Source organism: Girardinichthys multiradiatus, chromosome 7, assembly GCF_021462225.1.
Source record: "Girardinichthys multiradiatus isolate DD_20200921_A chromosome 7, DD_fGirMul_XY1, whole genome shotgun sequence".
NCBI classification, from domain to species: domain Eukaryota; kingdom Metazoa; phylum Chordata; class Actinopteri; order Cyprinodontiformes; family Goodeidae; genus Girardinichthys; species Girardinichthys multiradiatus.
Genome location: NC_061800.1, coordinates 23,046,407 through 23,070,183, shown reverse-complemented (window position 1 = coordinate 23,070,183; position 23,777 = coordinate 23,046,407). Strand labels below are relative to the sequence as shown.

The 23,777-nt window shown below is 39.2% G+C and overlaps 1 protein-coding gene across 4 annotated transcripts; it reads left to right on the top strand.

The window, feature by feature from the left end:
- Window positions 1–2,609: 2,609 nt before the first annotated feature.
- Window positions 2,610–22,972, top strand: gpr156 (G protein-coupled receptor 156). 4 transcript variants are annotated; one of them, XM_047371553.1, is made up of 11 exons: window positions 2,610–2,823; window positions 6,231–6,383; window positions 12,066–12,193; window positions 12,280–12,415; window positions 12,495–12,605; window positions 14,103–14,228; window positions 14,458–14,553; window positions 15,904–16,140; window positions 16,958–17,116; window positions 19,883–19,915; window positions 20,024–22,972. In XM_047371553.1, exons 2-11 carry the CDS (start codon window positions 6,243–6,245, stop codon window positions 21,224–21,226), a joined length of 2,370 nt encoding a protein of 789 aa, XP_047227509.1. In that variant the 5' UTR covers window positions 2,610–2,823; window positions 6,231–6,242; the 3' UTR covers window positions 21,227–22,972. The 4 variants fall into 4 exon arrangements, with proteins under 4 accessions (XP_047227509.1, XP_047227510.1, XP_047227508.1 ...); XM_047371554.1 differs by having other exon boundaries at window positions 15,904–16,005; window positions 19,883–22,972; XM_047371552.1 differs by having other exon boundaries at window positions 19,883–22,972.
- The last annotated feature ends 805 nt before the right edge of the window (window positions 22,973–23,777 follow it).

Below are 23,777 nucleotides of genomic sequence, written 5' to 3'. Positions count from 1 at the left end.
GAGTCTGAGGTGGCTTGGGCATCTGTTTCAGTTGCCCCCTGGACGTCTCCCTTTGAGGGGAGGGGGGATTCCAGGAATGCCCCACCAGAGGAGGGCCTAGGGTATGCCCCAGGACACGCTGGAGAGACTAGGTCTCTCGGCTGGCCTGGGAATGCCTCGGGCCTCCCGCAGTGGAGCTGGAGGAGGTGCTGGGGGCGAGGGAAGCCTGGGCGTCTCTGCTTAAGACTGCTGCCCCCGTGACCCAGTCCTGGATAAGCGGAAGATGACGAGTATGTGCTTAGTTTGGTAGTTAGTTGGACTGGCCACTCGGCCAGTAACAGGGGGACACTTTTCTGGGGCACTGGACCATAATATAGCCAAATAGCCCCAGAAAGCATGGAACCAAATCCAACATAGCACTCCACCCTTGGCACCTGGTACAGCCACAGCAGCTTCTGCTAATGTTTCATTGGCACAAATGGCATCGCCAGATCTCCATTATTGAGTCCATGGGTCTGATCGCCAATGCCTCCACTCCCATTTCCAGGGGCCCAGTTGGAGACACCTCAACTATCTTCAACTGTCTATTTGGGCATGCCTCAACTATCTTTGGAGATCTGATCGGTAATGCCTCAATGTCACCTCAGCCTGCACATGGTCACAGACTTGTGCAATTCATCACAATCTGCCACAAACACACATACGACAACCACAGCCTTGTCTCTGGCCATCTCTTTTAGTTCCAGTTAATGTGTCCACTGGGGGTTGAAGATGACCCACCTCAGTGTGAAGTTCCTGTCTCTGACAAAGGGAGTTGGGGACAAACCACTTTCACTCTCATGTTCCTGTTTCCAAAGTGGGGCTATGTATGATTTGCCTCATTCTCAAGTTCCTACCTGCTTCTTCTCTGGCTACTCTCATGTTAAGCATTGTCACTGGCCTCTGTGAACTCTGGGCCAGCCTCCCGCGCTCCAGCGTGGGTGTCTACAGCCACCATGATGGCCTTCTGAACTTTGAGCACACTAGTGAGTTCCCTTCCTGAGCTTTAGGTCCTGTTGGGTCAGGAACTCCTGAACTGTCAACCACCAACATATTACCAAAATCATATCATGTTACCATTATTACAACATCAAAATATTACAATATATGTTGTAAAAAACATTACAACATAAAAAAAATTGAATTCCTGAAATACATTTTGTATGCTTGCCTGATGATGTGCGGGTTTTTAAAAAAAATCTGCTTTAGTTTTTTTATGGGTCTTCTATACTATTAAGTAGTCTAATGTCTAATACTATTGTAGTAGACATTAGACTAGTGATGAACAATGCAAAAATCTGTGATCTTTTGGAGGGAATCTTGCTGACATAGATGTCTGGACATAGTATTGAGCTTTTGCCAAAGATTTTATAGTCAGCATAATTGCTAGCAACAAGAGTGGTTCTTATACTCTCCATTTTCTGTGTTTCATTACTTGATTATCAATTAATCAAAGATGTCACAGGTCTCACAAGAGACTATCAGCCACTAAATTTCTTATATTACTTATTTACTGCTTTTAGTAGGTTGCATCGGAACGTTGCAACATTTTATGACAGAATGTGACTCTAGATTTTATTACTTTTTTTGACATTTAATATCTGAGGGAATGGACCCAGTTTAACAAAAAACATTTTGCTTGTTTTTATAGTGGAATATACCCTATCTATAATAAAATGAGAAATCATAAAAACATAAATACAGCCAGTACATTCACATTAAGAAGATAGGTTCTTAATTTAATTCTCAACTTGAAACAGTGCAGACTGATATTTTACAGACATTTTTTGATCAACTCTATAGGGCAAACGTGTAATTTTGAAAAGCAGGTTTATCGAGGTAGTTCATGCCTCCATACGTAAGCTGTGGGTTCATTTAAAACCTTTATTCTCATTGCTAAATGACACAACTGTCGAAATGATCGGGAAAGCATTTGAATGCTTGTTTAAACTGAAAAACCTTATCTCCATGGTAAACACAGCAAGAAGATTTGAGGATAAAAAGTGAGAGTGGACTGATGAGTGTTTGATTAAAAATCCACATATTGTTCCCTTTTGTGGGTCATAATCCGCGCATGTCTTCCGTTTCCCCTCTTCGCAGCTGTCAGCGGTGGCACTCCCTCATCAGGAATGACAGTGTGAATGTGAATGCTCCCACAGTAAATCTCTGTGTCGTTTTAATAACATCCTTGTGCCTCTTATAGCTGGCGGAACAAATGCGCGAAAATCCACTGCAACTCAAGAGTAAGCTCCTGTGCTGATGTTATTTGTCAGTCTGCAGAAACATTATTTTGTCAGAAGAGCCACGAAACACCAAATTAGATATAATTTGTGTTTCCAGTAAAACTGGCAGCCTGTTTGTTTGCTTTGGCGCACAGATGATGTGCCGTCTGGCCTGTTCCATATGTCAACCAGAGTCCCCAGAGGTCTTTGCAACACCCCCTCTTGCACTGAATGGTCGCTTCACACTCTGGGGGGCTGGAGTGGTTTTGGGGGGAGAGAGAGGGAGGGAAAAGTTACCTACTGACACACACCCTTGCCTTCCTCCCTCCCTTTCTCCCTCCCACCATGCTCAAATGGAAACTCCTTCAGTCTGGTGAGCGCTTTCCTGAGTGACAGGATCATTTCCGACTGACAGTTTTGACAAAGAGGTCAAAAACAAGGGTTCATACCAAGTCTGGAAACCATGTAGCAATGCTGGATAACTTGTGTTTATTTTCGTCTTTTATCATAACCTTTTGGGGACTTAAGCGATGGAATTTGAGTCAGGACGGCGCGATGGAGTCCTCCTTCACTGAAGACCGAGGTTTGGATCTTGAAACTTTTTATATTGCCTAATGTCTCCTGTTCCCTCACATTTTGATATTTTTTTTAATCTTTATTTATGTGCGAGTTCGAAATGAACAGCTTTACTACAAGTTTGTCCTGCGTGCGTAAAGCTGTGCGTAAAAGTCCTTTTCACCAAAAAGGCTCGCTTAAAGACAAGTTAATCCGAATTTAGGGATCACTCCTAAAATCTGCATCAATTTCCATTAAAAGGTATTCAACAATTTAAATTTTGCTGGGTGACTTTCGTAATGTATACAATTTTGCGTCTCTGAAACAAAGTTTCGTGCAACCTTGACTCTGCCATTTCCGTGTAATAACATTTATATTATGAAGAATATAAGATAAATGAGTAGTTGATTGAACCATAGTTTAGTATCCTCTGCGTGTGGTGTGCGCCAAAATCAAAATCCCTCTTTTTCTGACTGCCTGTAATTGCATTCTAACTCAGATTAGAGAATAAACTCATAAACGGATTATTGACTCAAAAGGAATGTTTAAATTTTGCCCCTTGGATCGGACCTAAATCCGGCAGTTGCAGCTCTAATCTTCTAAAAAAAAACAACAAAAAAACAAAAACAGAATGATGACAGGACAATAAATCTCTTCACTCCTTTTTCATTAATTATTAAATCTTATGTCCGTTTGCTTGAATGCACATCCAGGCAAAGGGACAAGCCACATCAGTTTTACTTTTCTTTTTCAGTTTGGTTTGGTTCTGTAGCTCACCACATTTACAGTTGTTCATTTCCATGTTCAAGAGCACAGCAAAAAGTTTGATGACATTTGAAAACATAAAACCTAGCATTAGTGCATACCACAATGACCACATAACAGGTAAGTAGTGACAGCAAAATCTTCAGCATGAATTTAAGCTCATAACTGGAAAATGTATGTGGAGATTTATCCTGTAAGGAAGAGCAAAGGAAAACTAGGGTCTTAGTGGGGTACCTTGGAGATCTAATAAGCCGGCATCCTACCCTGGGATTTAAAAGCACTCTATGGCGAGTCCAGTCTGCCTGTAATTCACCAGTGTGGGAAATAATTGCTTATGACAAAAACTCTACAGAGCTGCCACCATCCATCCATTAAGTGTATCTTTGCAGGGTCGTAGATGGGGTTGGTGCCCATCCCCAGCGCTTATTAAGCGAGAGGCAGGGTACACTCTGCACAAGTCACCAGTCCATCATAGGGCAACACAGAGACACACAGGACAAAACAACCGTGCACATACATGCCTAAGGGGCATGTTTTTAGACTGAGGTAGTACCTATAGAGAACCCAAACATGCAAAAGGAGAACACGCAAACTCCATGTAGCAAGATCCCAGACTAGCAATCAGAATGTTCTGAGAATGCCATCCCTTGTGCTACTCAAAGTATTAAAGTCTGCATAAACAGTAAAAACTATAATTAAAGAATGCATTTCCTTTTTCCTTCATGTTTGGATTGTTGTTTTTCTTGAAGCAAATTTCTAATTGTTTCATAATCCTGTGGATAAAATTTTTTGGTTGGTTGAGGAGAAATCTTTCCTCTTCACCTGCTTACTTCCACAAAGCTCACCTACAATTCCTGCACAGATTCTTTTTGTAGCAAATCTGCTACCTACATCCTGTTGTGTCGCCAATAAGCAGCCACACATCTATCTGATGTATTCCTATTAAAAAGCTATTGTTTTGTTTATAAAACAGTTTATGCTGTGATGACCGCAAGAGACAGTGCAGTGACTGTTAGGGTGAAAAATATTCTATCTTATCAACAAAAGAAGAATAGTATATCTGATTTTAAACGCCTGACTAGAAAGGCCCTTTCTGTGTGAAAACAAAGCATTTTAAAATTACTTATCTACTTTAAAAAACAGTTGAAACATCAATAATGATTTATTGATGTTTCATACATTCAAGACTTTTATGTTTTGTGGCTCAAAAATTTGACAATATTTGTATTTTAAACCCTTTCCTATAAGTACTTAAGTTAAAGATAAAGTGGTTGAGAGCAAACAAAATGAAAGCTAAACTGTAGACAGGATATAGGCCCATCCCACACACACACACACACACACACACACACACACACACACACACACACACACACACACACACACACACACACACACACACAGGTAGCTCAGGTATTACTTGTGGTTTAGCCTTCAGGACTCCAAAAGACACTCCTCATGACTTTAGTGAACTGTCAAAACATGTCCAGAAAATTGGAAGACAGTTTGAAGTCTCAAGCAGTTCCTGCTGCTCACACAATGACCCCTACTGCCCTCCCACACCTGAAGCTGAATGTTGACTTCGCTGACACCTGCACAGCGGTGGGCTCTTTTCCAAGCTAAAATCTACAGAGTTCCAGGTGGAGGGCTTGAAAAACGGGAGGAAATGCCTCTCTCTGCCTGGTTTTCCTGCGGGAAGAAGCTGGGCTGTGATCTAAACTTGGAATGTGACGACAGGACATGAACAGGAACTTCAGACATTTCCCAAATGAGTAGGGCTGCTTTGTTTAGTTAATAGTGCATATTTTTGAAGTTTCTACATTTTGGATCGTTTAATTCAAATTATTTTTGTCCCACCTTTTCAGTATGTCTAATCACTCAGCACATCCAAGGCCATTCTGGCAGTGTTAGGCATTCTACAGACACTGATGAGACGTGCAGCGTCTGATATAACACTGCTCACATAAACACTCACCTGTCTGCCTATATGTATCAATAAAAGCGATCTTAGCCCGCCCTGGCATCATGCAGCTGAGTCACATCTGCAATTATAATCATCAGACTTAAGTCTAGGTTCAGCTCAGAGTATCAGATGTGCCTCATAATCCAATCTTCAGCATGTTGGGGCAACCTGGGGTAGCCTCATAAAAACCAACCGCCCGTGGCAGCACTGAAAAACTTTTGTTTGTTGTAAAGTTTACTCCCTCAGTTTTAGACGCTCTTACTTAACAGCTTACTGCAAAATATGTCGACATGATTAAAAGCTGACTGTGAACCAGCTCATACATTTATCTGATGACAGAGTGAAACTCTGAGGATGAATAGAAACCCAAAGGTTTCTCTGTTGATCTGAGGTTGTTTTCTACCAACAGTGCAATGGGAAATTATCTCGTTTGCCCTCACTCCTCCTTGTTTTAGCACCACACTGTGGTGTAAATAGGTCTTACAACTGCTGATGCATGATAAACTATTGTACTTCAATGATTTTAACTCAACATATTTCAATTCAACTTTATTGGATGAAGATAAAGTTTCAGTAAAAAAAAAACACCAAACAGTATTTAGGATTTTTATCTGTGTTTACACCTTTTTTTGTACATAAGTTAAAAGACCAACATATTAATTTCCCAAATATGACCTTACCTGCTGTGTCGTTTCACTGTTCCACAGGATGTGTTTGTGATGGTGGACAGACCTGGGCCAGTCATGGAGCCTGAGCTGAACTGCAGCTCCGTGTGTGATTTCCCGATTTGCCTCATCCAGGCTGGAGTCAGCAGGCAGGATGGCCAGGATATCCTACGGAGACTATGCAGCCTAAGCTCGGTAATATTTCTCTCAAACTGTTGTGTGTGCACATTTCAGTCTTTAACATGTTGCTGAGGCTGTAGGTGACAACAGGCCCACATGTTTTTAGTTTACTGTGAGAATCCAACAGATTTCTATTTAACACTCCAGGTATTTCAAAGAGTTCATAAAGATATAGTTTGTAACAACTTTCCTTGTACCTTTAGAAGAGAAACAGGCCCAAAGCATTACAGATCCTCTACCATACTTAACAGCAGTCATGATATACTTTTTTAAGTATCTCTCCTTTGTTTTAGACCAAACCCACCTGATGTGTTTATTGCCGAAAAGCATGCCGATAGTGGTTGTTAAGGAGATGTGGACACCTTTGCTGCAGTTCTCCAACTGTAACCTTTTAAGAATAATTTTTTAATCTCCTTAACCATCCTCCTAACTGTGTGTGTTGGAGCAATACACATAATTCTCATCCAGCCTTGTTTGCAACAGTTCAAGTATTGCTCTGAGTGTAGCTATGGACCAGATGTATTCCTGTCCTGATTTCCTGATTGATGAAGATCAACACACATTTGTCTTACTTGAATTACATCTTCTGTAGTCTTTACCATTTTGAAGAGTGGCTACATGAAATGGGTCTTTGTGTCCTGCCACAATTTGTACCTCACGGAAACAAGAAATCATGGATTACTAATTAAAGGTCCTAGAGATTCACACCAACTTAACAAATAAATAAAGCCCAAAAATGCTTAAGCGACATGTTAGGATTTGTTAGTTGTACCGATAACTGTAAGGCATTTAATTTTAAAAACATCAACCACTATTTAATATGGGATGTTTTTCCCCTCTGAATAAATGTATAAAAATATTTTTTTCTAAACATTTCAGTGTAAAATTATGCTATGACAATAAAAGATTAATTTATTTTAAGTTTTTTTTAAAACATTTTAGTGCATGCCAATATCTTTGGGCGCTGTACCTTAATGCCAATAGGACACTACTTTAAAGTGAGTTAGTGATTTGAAACTGATTTATGTTTAGTGCCAGCCACATAAAGCATCTCACACACTTTATAATCCAGTTTATTGTACACATGATACTCATTTTTATTCCCACGACAGACACTCTTTGGGTTCTGTGTTTGGAACTTGACATGACTCAGGATGCCAGATTTCCAGGCTTGTGGCTGTATTGTAAAGATTTATTGTCATACATTCATTTTCAGACACTGTTTCATTGTGTTCAGACATTTAAATTATTTGGCTTGAAGGGTTCGATGATGACACAACATTATGTGGAAATCTCTTTAATTTATTTTGCTATCATGGCAACTACCCTGCATGTCAACCAACAATGATAAACAGCGGAGGTAACAAAAGCTGATGAAGAGTTTTCCACTCCAGCCATCTCACAGAACATTATTGCAAATTTGATCTTAGTAAAGGTTAACACCTATACCCAACCTCCAAAAAAACAGATCCACCTTTTGGTACTGGTCCATTTCTGAGCCTCACACAAACACGGTGGGATTTTTGTAGTCATCACCAGCATAAATACTGGGACCAGTTTGCAGTCTCCAGTAAATTGTAATCTATGTGCCTACTTTCTCTTCCCATGTGCAAAAGTAAGTCTGCCTTGTGGAAGATGTTTACAGAAAAGTTAAATTTGATATTGCTGGAAAATATCAACAAACTGGACCTTATAGATTAAGAATATGATGTAATCAAAGTTCATATACATCTAAAAGTAGACAGACAAATACTTTTGGCAATATAGTGTAATTTAAGCAATGTGTTTTGATCTTCAAAAGCCCAGAAAATGTTACCAAAAAAAAACAACATATCTACAGCCAGAGCAGTAACTAAATAGTGTAGAAAGATTAAACACTTTTGAGCTTTAAAGGATTATCTGGTCAAAACACTCAGTGAGCAACATGAGGATGGAAAGGGACATGAGAACATCTCCAAAGCTCACTGTTGGAGAACTGAAACATGGAGTGGCATACTAGGGTCACCGAGACTACATGACAACCATTAGACCCTATCTAAATGCCCCCATATTGTTTGGTAGACATAGCAGCAAAAGGATTCTTCTGTTCCACCGTTAAAAGTGTAAACAACTAGAGTTTTGATAAACTCTGCTGTGACTTTATCAGCAACATCATCTTATGGAGAGATGAGATGAAGACTGAGCTTGTCAATTTGGCATTAACAATAGGTAAATGGTAAAAAAAAAACAAAAAAAAAACGTACTGGCAGAGCACCAATCTGCTGCAGTGCCACATGTGTAAGGTAAAGTTGAGCTTCTGTGATGCTGTGGGCCTGTTTCTTTCCAGAAGATGAATACCATATCTGTTCAAGTCTACAGGCGTGTTATGAAGTTAGATTGTCCACACTTTAGTGATGTAGTCAATTTATGTTATAATAAAAGCTAATCCTACAACCCAGAAATGAAGTGAAAACTGTATTAGATTGTTCAAATTGTCACTATATATTTTTTAGATCAATGACCTTCAATAAAGAGGTCCAGCAATGCCACCTTACCAAGACCTTTTGTGCTCCCACATGAAAAATCTTTCTAGATCTGCTACTGCTGGTAACAAACTGACTCAAGAATAACACTAATCAACTTTAAACTTCATTTTGACATAGATGAGTGGGGTTACTTATTAAAACTTCCTAAGTTTTAATGTCTTAGCAATTTGTATTTGCTATGTCCTGTTTCTGTACTTTTTTCTTAGTGCTTTGCCTTTAGATTTTTCTGTCATTTGTTTACACGCCCACTTGCTTTTTCTTCTCTTAAAAATGTTTTATATAAATGCACCCATGTGTGCTCATTTGCTTGCTTGAATTGTGGTACTATTCCACTTGATGGAGACAGCGGAGATCAGGAAAGGTATTGGGGATGGACTACTGAAGCTATGTTTAGAATGCCCTCTGTCCCTGATGCCTTTTAAGAGAAGAGTCAGCACAGACCAACAGCATAAGGCTGGCAAGAGGAAGTGTAATCAGACTTCTCAAATAAAAGATAAAGGAGCGGAAACACTTTGACAAAAAACAGAATCAGGTCTTTCTTTCTTCAAAGCACCAAAAAGAAGCAAGGTGAGTTATCTCTTAGAAATCTTTTATGCTTCATAAGCTTCAGTTGTGCAATTAATTGCCTCAAAGTAAGTCAACAGTATGACCCAAGCTGTGTGTGAGCTTTGTTGTGGTAATGCACCATTGAAATTTAGTGAATTATTTGTTTTTCATTGCATTGTCCTTAAAATGCCTCGTTGCTAATGTTTGTTGATCCTAGCTAACATGAAAACGGTCCTGCTAATATGTGACACCCTGTGATGAAACGTAACACCATCCATTTGCTGCTGCTTGTGGCTAACCAGGGCACAAGTAATTTTAAGCCTTATTGAATAGTGGAAAGACAAAAATAAAGAAAGTGGAGCCAGCTATTTCCATAAAATCCCACCTGTTTTCTTCTTTCTGGATGTGTTCCCAGATATGGCTACAGCCGGCAGCGTTCTGTCTAAAGAGCAGCTTCTTTGCCCCATCTGTCTGGATGTGTTTAACCAGCCGGTCTCCACGCCGTGCGGGCACAACTTCTGCCGTGACTGCATCCAGAGATACTGGCAGAGCACCAATCTGCCGCAGTGTCCCATGTGTAAACATAAACTGTACAAGAAGCCCGAGCTCAAAGTCAACACCTTCATATCCGAGGTTGCTGCTCAATTTAAAGAGCATAGGGAAATAAAATATGAAGGTGATCTCAGCAGTAGCAATGAGGGAGAAGTTGCTTGTGATGTGTGTATTGGTAAACAGGTGAAAGCTTTGAAATCCTGTCTGGACTGTTTGGCTTCATTTTGCCATACTCATCTGGAGCCCCATTACATTTTAGGCACCCTCAAGAAACACACGCTTATTAATCCAATGATGAACATGAGGGACAGATTGTGTAAGAAGCATGAGATCCTCCTGAACCTGTTTTGCCACACGGATCAGATGTACGTGTGCCAGATCTGTGTGGAAGAAGACCACAAGGCACATCGCACGGCTCCTTTAGAGTGCGAAAGCCATGACAGGAGAGCTCAAATCGGAAGCTTAAACGTGGAAGTGCAAGAAGGCATCCACAGTCGGCTGCAGAAAATGTGTGAGATCGGACAAGCTGTTCAGCTCAGCAAAGTAAACGCAGGAACAGAGGTTGAAGAGAGTTTGCAAGTCTTCAACAAACTGCTGCAAGTTGTTCAGACAGGCCAAGCTGAGGTGGTTGAGGCTATTTCAGCAAAGCAGAGGTGTGTCAAAAGCAAGGCAAGCGGGATTATAAGGGACCTTGAGCAAGAGATTGATCAGCTGACGAACAGGAGCACTGATTTAGAGCTGCTCTCACAGACAAATGATGATCTCTACCTTCTCCAGAGCTTTCCGTCTTTCTCAAGAAAACCGACCATGAAAGACTGGTCTGAAATTTGTGTACAAAGTGCAGTTTACGTGGGGACAGTGAGGCGGGCCCTCAGGAAAACTGCATGCCAGCTTGAGGAAACCGTAAAGGCAGAGGTAAAGAGGCTTTGCGAGGTTGAATTTCAGCGGGCAAAAGCTTGTGCCGTGGATGTGACTTTGGATCCAGACACGGCTCATCCCAAACTGATGCTTTCTGAAAACAGGAAGCAGGTCCATCACAGCGATGTAGCTGTAAACCTCCCCGACAACCCAGAGAGATTTTACCCTTGTGTTAGTGTCCTGGGAAAGGAGGGTTTTTCCTTCGGGAGGTTCTACTATGAGGTTCAGGTGAAAAGGAAGACGGAGTGGGATATTGGAGTGGGACTAAAGTCAGTCAATAGAAAAGGAGGAAATCTGCTGAACCCTGAAAGAGGCTACTGGACCCTGGGAATGAGGGAGGATGGGAGCTACTGGGCGCTTAGCAGTCCTCCTGTCAGAGTGCCTCTGGTGGAAAAGCCCCTGACAGTTGGGGTGTATGTAGACATGGAAGGGGGGCAGGTTTCCTTTTACAACTCAGACTCTCATTCCCATGTCTACACGTACTCCGGATACACTTTCAGTGAGAGACTTTTCCCCTACTTCAACCCACGAAGGAATCACAGTGGGGTCAACTCTGCACCTCTTGTCATCTTGCCTTTGAATGTCTAAATTCTCACAACTTTCTACCCTGTATGTTTCAAATGTTTCAGCAAACTTTTAATATCAGTTTTAGTTTTGCAGGTAAAAGCTACACGCCTGTTTTGTGATGCTTGATGCCTTTTTCCCTTCAATAAAATTCTGCCTTTAAATATGAATCTGTGCTTGGTTTAATTTTTACATCTGGGATTGAGGAAACTTGGGCTCAGGAACACATTTATGAGTAATCAGAAATGCGTTCCATAAACATACAAGCAGGAGTTAAGTGGGATTGTGTGGGGATTACATTAACGCTCAGCTTGGACTTCTGCTTTACTTGCACTGCCATACTTGCACAATGATCACCTGCACTGTTGTACTGCTCTGGCATCCTATACTGCTTTACATTTACTCTCACTCACTTAAAACTGTACACATATAATTATATTATATTGTAGATATGTTTATACTGTTTAATTTGTATTGTATTGCACCGACTACACCAAAGCAAATTCCTTGTATGTCCAAAAACGTACTTGGCAATAAAGCTTTTCTGATTCTGATTCTGATTCTGATTAAATGCCCACGTCTGTGTGTGCAGTTGGCAGCAGAGGTCCCGAGGCATGCCCTCTCTCCTGTGCTCAGGGCGGTTGTCTGGACAATGCTGTCTTCTGGCATCCTGTTGGCGTTCTGCTTTTTGGTGTTCACCCTGCGCTTCAAAAACAACAGGTACTAGCATTTAAGTATAGATTTATTAAGAGACAATATCCTTGCATAGTAAGGGATATTTTACTTTGCTTGTGTTGTTCCATCAGGATAGTAAAGATGTCCAGTCCGAACTTGAACGTTCTGACTCTCTTTGGAAGTGTTCTCACGTATATCAGCGGCTTTCTATTTGCAATCGATGAGCAAGCTCACGAACAAACTGAAGTGTCTATTACTGTGCTTCAAGTAAGTATCTAAATCATCTAGCTGCACCTCTATACTGTTGGAGATTTTAAGGTGATCCTAGTGGTGTTTTCTCCTACAGGCTCGAATGTGGACACTTTGCGTTGGAAGCACCCTGGTTTTTGGGCCAATTTTGGGGAAGACCTGGAGACTCTACAGAGTTTTCACTCAGCGAGTTCCTGACAAGAGAGTGGTAGGCACGCTCTTCTGGTTTCCATGTGGTCATGTTCTTCAGTTTCTCTTAAAAACATACACCTTCTTGTCCTCCTCTTATCAATCACTGCAGTTTGCATTGAGAACATACTCTCATGAGACACTCAGATACAACCTTAGTATAAAAAAGGGTACGTTTTTGTAGTTACCCACAGTCCTATTAGTCGAAACGCCCCAGTTTGTGTGATGTAAAAAAGGGGCAATGATAATTAATTTTGGAACCTTTTCCACCTTTAATGTGGCATATTCTGTAAAAACCAGTTAAAAACCATCCTCTTAACCAATCATCTATTACCTTTTGGTTTTCTAAGACCAGGTTGAGGGGTACCAGGTCTAAGGAAGGATAGCCAGACAGCCCTCTCCCCAGCAACACTCTCCAGCTCATTTTGGGGGGTTCCTAGGCATTCCCATGCCTGAATGGATACGTTGTCCCTTCTGTAGTTGTTATTCTCCTTTGGGGTCTCTTCCCAGATGGATGTGCCCAGATCATTTCAAAGGAAGGAGCTGAGGATGCATCCTGATCAGATGCCCGAACCACCTCCACTGACTCCAATTGGTGCAGACAACCAGCAGCTCTACTCCAAGCTCTGCCTGAATGCTTTCTACATTGTCTCTATAGCAGAGCTCAGATACTCTATGGAAGAAGAAGCACATTTTAACTTCTTGTATCCAGGATCTTGTTCTGTCTTGATCAATGATCTCATGACCATAGGTCAGACCATTGGCTGAGCTCTTTCTTCACCACAACAGACCAGAGCAAGTCCACATTACTACAGATAAGGTCCCATTCCACCTACCCACCTCCTGAAAATGAATATCTCCTCACACTCTGATAGATTTGGAGAACTTTTATAAGACAGATTCATGCAACCAGATTATTGCCCCTTTTTTTATTTTGTTACAAGTTTCCCAATAATGGGTTCAATTTTGAGTTGAATTGTACAGGATATATGCCACAAAATAGCTGTAAGTATGAAAATCATTTGACAATTGTGTCATTGTTTTGTGTGACATAAACCTGTAATTTTAACCGAGGTGGGTGCACTCTTGAGATCCACTACAATTCTCAACAATTAGAATTAAAAAAATCGAACAACTATAAAAATGATGATGAGGTAGCATTTGAAAATATAGGCCAAGTGTTTTTTTTGTTTTTTTCTGCCCTTTGCAGCTACCTGTCAGTCAACATGTACAGTATAATGTTTTGTTTTTAGTGTTCACAAAGGAAAGCAACAGTCCACCTTTGCATATATATATGTACATATGTATATATATATATATATATATGTTTTGTATATGTTGCAAAGCAGGATGTTGCATTAGAGGAATTTTTCTTTTATTATTTAATTTATTTACTACATTGTAAATTGGCCTTGGTGTGTAATCACTTTGAGCTCTTTTTATGCTCTAGACTCATCTATATAAAAGCTGCATGGGTGAAAATAGTTAATATTTATTGCTTCTGATTCTGTTTCAGATCATTCAAGACATCCAGCTGATTGGCATAGTGGTTCTACTGATCCTTTTAGACATTCTGGTTCTCACTACCTGGAATCTCACAGACCCGGTCAGATGTTCACGATCTGTCAGAGCTGTTGCCAAGGTGAGACTTATTATGAAGCTGTGCCGTAATTTGTCTAATGGATGTCTGTACATAATGTGAAGATGGTCACCTGAACATATTATTGAGCCGTGATTGGATCTGAATGCTTTGTGCTTTTAGATGCTTTTTGATTTGTTAGAAGCTGCAAGAAAGGTGGATTTTTGCTACAACAAAATACACTTATAGAAAATGTCAACTTTCATGTAATATTTGGTTTCCATTTATGCAGGCAACTGAGAGCGACACCTCCTACTCTTTGTCACAGCTGGACTCTTGTTCCTCTGAATACTCAAATATATGGGTCATCATTATTGCTGTTGAGAAAGTAAGTTTCAGCTATTTAATTGATGTTTTGGCACAGTAACAATATTTACCACATTTACGTTTTTTAATGGTGATACATTTTATACAATATGTTTTCAAACAATTTTTTCCGGTTTAGAGAAAACAAACAGAAATGTTCTTGTAGGGTCAGATGAGTTTGTTCAGCCTGCCTTGTATCAGTGAGCTAGATAGAGACAGATAAGTAAAGTGAATATAGGCAGAACATGTCCAAGACCAAAGCTAAATTATAAAAAATGATACAGCTCCCTCCACAACTACTGGAACCCTTGGTAAAGATGTGTAAATTAATCTTGAATTGCAGTAGCATTATCTCAAACTGAAAAATGAGCTATTTTGTCCCTCCCTCAAGATCTTCCTCACTGTTCATAGTGGTAACATAAACTTTGTCATGCCTTCCAGTTGGTATACTTTGTAATTACTGCTCTGACTGTAGATATGGGCAAGTTTAAACAAGCAGCAATTTACTTGTAGTCTTTTTCTGATCTGTGAAGACCAATACCTGCTTGCCTTGCTTGAATGGCATGTTCTCTTGTCCTTCCTATTGTCAACAGGGCCTAAGAGAAATGGTCTTATTTGTCAGGTTCATATAGCAGAGAAACAGGAAGTTATACATTATTTATTAAACACTTATTTTACATTTTACAAAGATAAAGCATAGATTAGAAAATAGTTAAATGTACTTTTCTGAAATTGTACTTTTAGATAAGCAAATTTCAAGCTTATTTGCAACATTATTCCTAGAATACAAATCTCACCAACAAATAAAATCAGGTTCACAGTGACACATACCAAGGTGAAAGACTGTTAAAATCACTTTGATGGGATTTTGGACTTTCCCATTCATTAATAAGAAGGTTTTGGCTTAATTTTTAAATAAATGCTGTATATATTTAAGTTTTATATATGAGACACATATGAGCAAATTTATTAAAACACAGTATTATAGATGGAAAGTTTAGGATGCTTAGAGTATTTTAAAAGATCTAGATTTAAAAGACTGATTTTAACAGCATTCGTGGTGAAAGTCTCTATATTTATAATAAAAACTCAAAATAACCTTTGGATTATTGCTAAAACATTGCCTGTAATTTGCATTGATGTACTTATATGTATTTTTTGAAAAGCAACACATGAATATGCAAATGAGACACTATTTACTTGAAAATGATAGCTATACCTATACAACATTATCGAATTTGCTTCCAGCTAGATTAAAGCTAAATCTAAATAAATAATAAAAATAAAACTGAATAAAAAACAAAACAAAATAGTAATTTTGCTTAAACAGCAGCATAAGTGAAAATAATAACTTCCGCCCCTCTTCATCCAGGGTTGCCTTCTCCTCTATGGCACTTACCTGGCTGGACTCACCAGCAACGTCAGCCATCCTCCAGTCAACCAGTCTCCAACCATCATAATGGCCGTCACCCTGGTCACCTTCTCCGCCGCCGCAGCCGTCCCCGTGTTTGTCTTCTTGCACGCCTGGCCCAACCTGGTCTACAGCACTGTGGCTGGAGCCATCTTCATCTGCACGTTGGCCACTAACTGCATGCTGTTTGTGCCGCAGGTTAGAAGCAAAACCCAACAGATGCATGACAGTTATAATCTGGCTTTAACTCATGACTGTAAAAAATGAACTTGAAGTTTTCATGTAATTCACCTAAAAGAAAAATGCAAAAGGTGAAGATTATATTACACATTATGAAACAATAGTAACCAGTTAGAAAATGTTGTAATCTGCAAAGCATAGCTGGCCTGTTGCTATACACTGCATTCAGATATACAGTAATATAGTGCAAAAGAGATTGCATTACATGCCTTGCATGTAAAAGTAAAAATTTTTACTAATTTACATGCATGTAGAATTCACTTTCCTAGTAAAAAGTACAATATTTTCTGGTCGCTTAGCGGAAATATATACAGACGTCATTGAGACGCATATAGTTTATTTAAGATCTGTCATGAGAAACTAATTCACACATACAGAAACTGTAACAGATGGACAGATGACAGTATCTGTATGAAGTGTTTTAAGGGTAAAACCAATAAACCTGACATGTAATTGTTGTACTCACGGCTGAAGTTTCAGTGTCTGTCAGGAGAAGATGACTCACACAGAAGTCCTCCTAATGACTCAAAACTTTGTTGGCTCCTGCAAACAGGTTTATGACTCTCTGGAAGTCTAACAGCGGGCTTATGTTAACATAAAGGAATGTATCTCCAGTGAAAGAGAAGGAAATACTTGGACAATGAGCAGTGCACTAAAACAGACCTGCTTAGATGTTCCTTAGAGGATTTACAACTCATGTGAGGGGTTTATATGTTGCTAGAAATCAGAGCAACACACGTAAAAACCCTTAAATATCAAACTTGCCTCGTTGCAGCTGACCCAGTGGCGGCAGTTTGAAGAGGATCAGAACAACCCGAGTCAGATGGCCAAGTATTTCAGCAGCCCCAGTAAGAGCCAGCCATCTGTGTACAGCCAGGATGAGATCTACTTTCTGTTGGGGGAAAACAACTCAATGAAAAAGCTCCTGAGTGAGGTAATATACTGTTTTTATGCACAAAGTGGTTAATTTAAACAGGGATAGTATTGTAGCATTAGTTACACTTCAAAAACTGACCTTTTACATAAAGTATGTATTCACAGACGCACAACATTTCTCACTCTGACCAAGATATGAGCAAACAGCATTTGTCTTGACTTTACAATTAGCTGAAATAATCTTTTGTCCTGCAGCTGATCCCCCTGCAGTTGTTAAACCATGTCCTGACACTATGTTCATGCCTATAAAGCTGTTATGGTAAACTGTTCAATTAGATGCATAGTCAAAATAAGTGTGTCAAAATAATGCTCTTCAAAGTAATAATCTCTTTTCTACAACCATAAAAGTAAGTTGTCCCTGCTAGAATATTTAGAATATGTGAGAAACAATCTGCCTCCCACCAGTATTACTTATTTTCTGAAACTCTGTCTCCCTGAAAACAGCAGCTTCTTGGTTAAAATGATCATGAAAATTGTTTTGGACATTTGAATCATTTTTTTGTAAGAGTGTGTGACAGTTTATGAATGAGCAGTCAGCCAGTCTGACGATAAGCTGAAGGTTTGACGTCCATACAGTGTGTGTAGGAAGTGACTGTAACCATCATTATGTAATCTGTTGGTTTCTAAATGGCTGTCATTGTCTCTTACTTTGTGGAGCCAGAAATAACCAAATTAGGACAAGAGGGTGGCCCTTAAAATGAAACTAGAGAAATTAGGTGATGGCAATATTTGAAGACAGAATACATTGATATATATATTTTTGTAAGAATGTTGATGTTTTTTGATTGTGAGCCTAATGTGGCGGTATGTTTTTCTATTTAAGCTACAACTGAACAAGCCTCAGTATGACTCTAGCTCTGGAAATCCCTATTTTATTTCCAAAAACTGACATGGTGACTTAATAAGGAGGCAGCATTCTTTTTAGAGTAACAGTATGTAGAAATTATAGTCATCCTGGCTGGTAAAAGCACAATTTAAAGCTGTAACAACAAATATTGCATAGTTTCATCCCTCTCTAAGCTCTATATCTAGCTCACATGTGAAAACTGAACTAAACAAGTCCAACCTTCTGTACTAAAATATCCAGAGCCAGAGCTCTTCTAAAGTAACGTATTACATGTTGAGAGATCAGGTAATATTAACAGAACATTTGAATGAGGCTAGGTTTACTGTTTAATGAAACTGCTATGAAAACGTGATTTATCAGACCAGTCCACCTTCTGTTGCTTCGTAGTCCAGTTCTGATTCTCATGTGTCCATTTTTTGCACTTTCTACAGTAGACAGTGGTCAGCACGAGCACACTGACTGGTCTGCAGTCATGCATCCCCACACGCAACAAATTGAGGTCTCCTGTGTGTTTGACACCTTTCTATCAAAGTGCAGCATTGACTTCTTCAACATTTTAAGCTGTAGTAGCTCATATGTTGAATTTGACCTCACTCTCCACATGCATCAGTAAACCTTGACCATTGACTGTTGCCTGTTCCACCACCATTCTTTTCTTGGACCACTTGTGACAGATTATGATCTCTGCAGATCGGGAACACCGCACAAGGACTGCAGTTTTTAAAGATGCTCTGACCTTGTTGTCTAGCCATCACAATGTGGCTCTCAAACTTACTAAAACTTTTATGATTGCCCAATTTTTGTGCTTATAACAGATTAACTTTGAGTGAAAACTGTTCACTTGTTGCCAGATATATCCCACCTACTAACAGGTGCCATAATGAAGGCATAATCATTGTTCACTTCAGTGGTCATAATGTAATACCTGATTAGTGTATTTCCACCATTTTTTTCAGAAAGCAAGGAATTTCATTGGAAATGCGACTTTATATTTAGTTGAACTTTTTCAAAGTAACTTTTAAAGCACAATAAGCTTGAATCTCTAATTTTTAAAAATTAGATATCGAAGTGCCAATGTCAAGAAAATATATTTGCTGTTATTCTATCAATACTTACTTGTAAAGTGTTCACTAACACAAAGAAGTTGTAAAATTGGAAGAGAAGTTTGGTGTTAAGTTTAAAAAAGCTCCTATAACGTTCTGAAAAGCTGATGGCTAAAACCTGCATAGCTTTCTCTTTTGTTTCTAAACACATATTTGATATTACGCATAGAGTTGCTTCAATAAATGTATATCTTGCTCCTGCTGACAATGTTTTCATGAAGAGCAATTTGGAGAAGAGCTAGGCCAATGTTAGCATGTTTGCTCTCTGTTTTCATCTCACTTGTTGATAATTTGGTTCATTGATCAGTTAATCATCTGGGGACGAAACTCACAGAAAAAAATTCTCCTGCTTCATACTTGATTTGAACGTTGATTAATTTAATTATTCTACATAGACAGCTGTAGCAGTCAGTACAATCTCTCTTTCACTGTGAACATTACTGAAATTAGTGAAAACTAATTGTAAGGAGAAAGCCCAGATTTGTGAGACTACATGTTCTATAATATAGTTTTACAATCTGTGCCCACAAAACATGGCTTGAATTTAGGAACTTGCCCTAAAGGCTGTCCCACTGCTGGCTAGTGGGTCACTACTGACATAAAATCATAGACATGGAATCAGTGACAGGTTTTGGGAGTCTAATTTTATGAATCCCATTATGTAGAAATGCCCTGACTTGGGACCTGATCCAAACACCTGAATCAAATCAGGTTATTTATTGTCTAGGGTATCATAAAAGTGGTAATAAGTGGTAATATCTTTCATTTTTGTTTTTAAATATTTTCTCTTCTGCTTTTTCTCTTCCTTTTTCAGAAGAATGCTGCGATTGACAGTCTTCAGGAGCAGGTAAACAATGCCAAGGATAAACTCCTGAGGCTCATGACAGCAAGCCAGCCCCTTGGGGACCAGGATGTTGATTCCTCTGCCACTAACCTCAACTCCTCCTCCACCCAGACCACTGAGCTTCAGTCTGAAGGAACCTCATCTTGCTTACCTCAGAGAGACTTGAAAACCAGACTTTTACCTCCTCCTGCCTTACACAACTTCACTCTGCCTCCTGATTTTTCAAATGCTCTTATAAGGTCTTCTGAGTCTTTCTCTAGTCGAGACTCATTCGACCTTCATTCTGTATCTTCCCCCTTCACTGATGACATACCCCTGAGTGGAACCTCTAATGATGTCCCCAAATCTGCAACCAGAGATGCAGCAAAATCCAGAGTGAGAGAGGATCTCAAGCAACCTTTGTCCCTCAAATTTCCCAGAAGGACAGCAGAAGAGGCTGTTGACTTTGTTACTTCTCTTCAAAACCAAAGAAGACTGAATCCTTCGCAGGTTGAACAATTTGTTAGTCATGGTGGCCTGTCACTGCAGATGGGACCAAATCCCAAACTGACTGGTTTCGTTAGCAGCGAGAAGCTGCAGGAAATCATCCAGGAGCTGAGTATGGATGCAGTCACGGAGACAGCACTTCGATTTCCAGGTCAGGCCTCTAGGACGTATTCTCAACCAAAACTGAACACATTGTCCCCTCTGTCCCTCTGTTCCTCCCATTCAGCTTGTCTCTTCCACTACCCCAGCATCTCTCCACATGTAATGAGAAAACGTCGGCCTCCCTTCCACACCTCCAGGAGAGCTTTGTCCCCTTCCTGCTTCTACACAGGTTCCGATGTTCCCATTTGTGGATTGAAAAGGGACACCTGTAAACATCAAAATCAAGATGATACTCGTTCTCATGTTCATGGCAGCTCTCCTGATTTAGAAAAGTCAGTGGAGGAGAAAGAGGGGAATAAAGATGAAGAGGAGGCAATGAAAAAATGTCAAAGATGTGCTTTGAGGTCTCATAGATGCCCAATCTGGCGTTGTGCTGGACAGAACAATTCACCTCAGCATGGCGTGGAAGAAGGTGACAGTAGCAAGCAGCAGCACCATCGATGCATCAGAGACTCGAGTGGATACTGGGATTCAGACTCTAGCAGCTCCGAAGATTACTGCTACTACCACCGACCTTACTGTGATTCCTGCCTGCAGCGAGGCTCCTTTCTCTGCTCAGACAGCTCCTCAGACTCGTCTGACAGCGAGTATGAGGATTATACGAACCTCTACCATCCCCCACGACCTGTAGTGTTCAAAGATGACCTCAAACCTACTTTAGTATGACAAAATGTTTACTGCACTTTATGTAATATTTAATTGTTTCCTCCACTTGAATTTACAGTACTTTAAAGAATTATTTGCCTCCTTATGTATTTCTTCTGTTTTTTTTTTTTTGTCTTACTTAAATGTTTTAGATTATCAAACGAATTCTAATATCAGACAAAAGATAACCTGGGAAAACACAAAAACAGTTTTCAAATGAGTATTTTATTTATTAAGGGAAACAAACTATTCAAACCAGCTTTGCTGGGTTCCCTGGCAAATCTTGGCAGCAATTACGGTCATCACATGTTTGCAATAACTGATATTGGCTCATTTTCAATTCAGCCTCATTGGAACCTGTTTAAGGTAATTTTGCAGCATCTCAATCAGATTTAAGTCCAGACTTTGACTAGGCCACTTGAAAAACTTTAGCTTTTTTATTGTTTGTTTTGTTTTTTGTTTTGTTTTGAGTTATTCAGAGATAGACTAACTGGTGTTTTACCATCACTGCATAACCCAAGGGTACTTGATCTTAGGGTCACAAACTGATGGTTTCAGATTTTCTGCTAGAGAAAATGGTTCATGGTTTCATCAACTATGGCAAGTTGTCCGGGTCCCTAAGCAGCTAAGCACCAGACTATCACATCATTGTTTGGCTGTTGTCATGATGTACACCAGGTGTAACAGGATGCACACCTATCAAAAAGTTCTGCTTTTCTCTCGTTAGTTTACAGAATATTTTTCCAAAAGTCTTGGGAATTATCACAATGTTTTTTTGGCAAATGTGAGATGAGCCTTTGTGTTATGTTTGGTCAGCAGTGGTATTTAACTTCTCTTATGAATCCTATTTTTGCCCATCCATTTTCTATCATTGAATAATGAACACTAGCCTTAACTGAAAACTACAATCTGTAGTTATTCCGGTTATCTTTGTGTGATATATAGATGAGCTGGAACATTTAAGTGTAACAAAAACAAGAATAGAAGAAATCTACAAGGAAACAAATATTGTTTTCATAATACTATACTTGCTCCTAAAGCACCAGACTCAATGCTTATTGTATTTAAAGCCAACAGACTTTTATATTGGGAGATAATATAACTTTAAGTTGACTAAGAAATGTTTTGCTTTTCCATTTTTATATGAAGAAAACATTGATATTGCTGAATTTTGTTCTTTTGCTCATGAGAATTTTTGGTATATCTAACTTTTTAGCTCAAAAGTGCAAATGGGTTTTAATAATATTAATTTCTTAAGTTATTTTTCTAAACAGTAGTTAATACAAACAGCAAGCATTAGAAGTATAAAAAGGTGTAAAATGTATATGATTTTGCAGATGATTACAGATGTGCATTAAGTTACCAATTGTTTAAACACTGAATTTATTTTAATATTTATTTATATTGTAAAACAATAAAACAATTTTATTGTAAAATACAGAAAAAAAAACCAGAAAGACAGTGGTTTCTTTTTTGGAGGATCCTAGCACAGCTGATCGAAACACAAAGCAACTAGTTCATTTTATTCAAATTTTACAACAGAAAATTTGTGACTGTTGAGGAAAAAATTGTTAAAATGTCTTCAAAGTGCTTTACAGGAAAATAAAGGAGCCATTAAAATAATAGGAGAAATATTTAAACATTAAGCAAAAAGAAACAGTAACATCAAAGTTTTAATTGAAAAAATAGCAGAAATATGACCCAACAACAACAAAAGTGTATTTGATCATCAATTCAATTCAGTTTATTTTTATAGAGCCAATTCACAAAAATGTCATCACAAGGCACTTTTCAAAGTCAATTCAATCGAATCATACAGATTCCAATTCAAGTATATACATTCCAATTGACCCTAGCTGTCAAACAGTGCAGTCAAATGCAGTTCACTATTCAAACTGGTTAAAAAGGTTTCTAAGAAAACCCAGCAGATTGCATCGAGTCAGTAACTTGCAGCCTTCACTCTTCCTTGATGAGCATGTGGAGACAGTGGACATTCCCTTGCATTGTCTCATTGACTTTGCAGCAATCCCTCATACTAGCAAGCATGTAGCGACAGTGGAAAAGAAAACACCCTTACTGTGGGTTCGAGAGAACAGAACATACAATAAAAGAACACGGAAGCACTGATCCAGTAGTACTTTATATGTGAAAGAAAAGAAAATGTTAAAAATCAGTAGCAACTCCTTTTGTTACTAAGACATGTTTAAACACTGAATGACAGAGCCATGTGTATCATATGTAGAAGAACATTAAGTTGTTGGCAGGAGTAACTCAGCCAATGTCACCTCCAGGAAGGTGTAATAGCTAAACACAGAGCCAAGTCAGGTGTAACTTCTAGGAAAAAAAACCCAAAGAATCCCAAAAATGTATTACTGCTGAGAGCTAAGGGAATAGATAGCTCAAGAGAGCTATCACTCTGTATAAGTTTGAAAACTTTACTAAAAAGAAACCTAGGATTATTCTTATTCTCATCTTTTAATGGTAGCAAATAAGCTGTTTTAGTTTGGCAAAGTGTCTTGTTATACAACAGTAGACTTTTTGCCAGATTAAGTAGGACTCCTCCAAGTGTGTA

Bases quoted from the DNA above. Each gene is read 5' to 3' on its own strand.
- gpr156 (XM_047371552.1), top strand. From the start codon at position 6,243: ATGGTGGACAGACCTGGGCCAGTCATGGAGCCTGAGCTGAACTGCAGC. The intron at 12,606-14,102 runs GTAGGCACGCTC...ATTCTGTTTCAG, and splicing joins GAGTTCCTGACAAGAGAGTG to ATCATTCAAGACATCCAGCT. The intron at 16,141-16,957 runs GTTAGAAGCAAA...GCCTCGTTGCAG, and splicing joins GCATGCTGTTTGTGCCGCAG to CTGACCCAGTGGCGGCAGTT.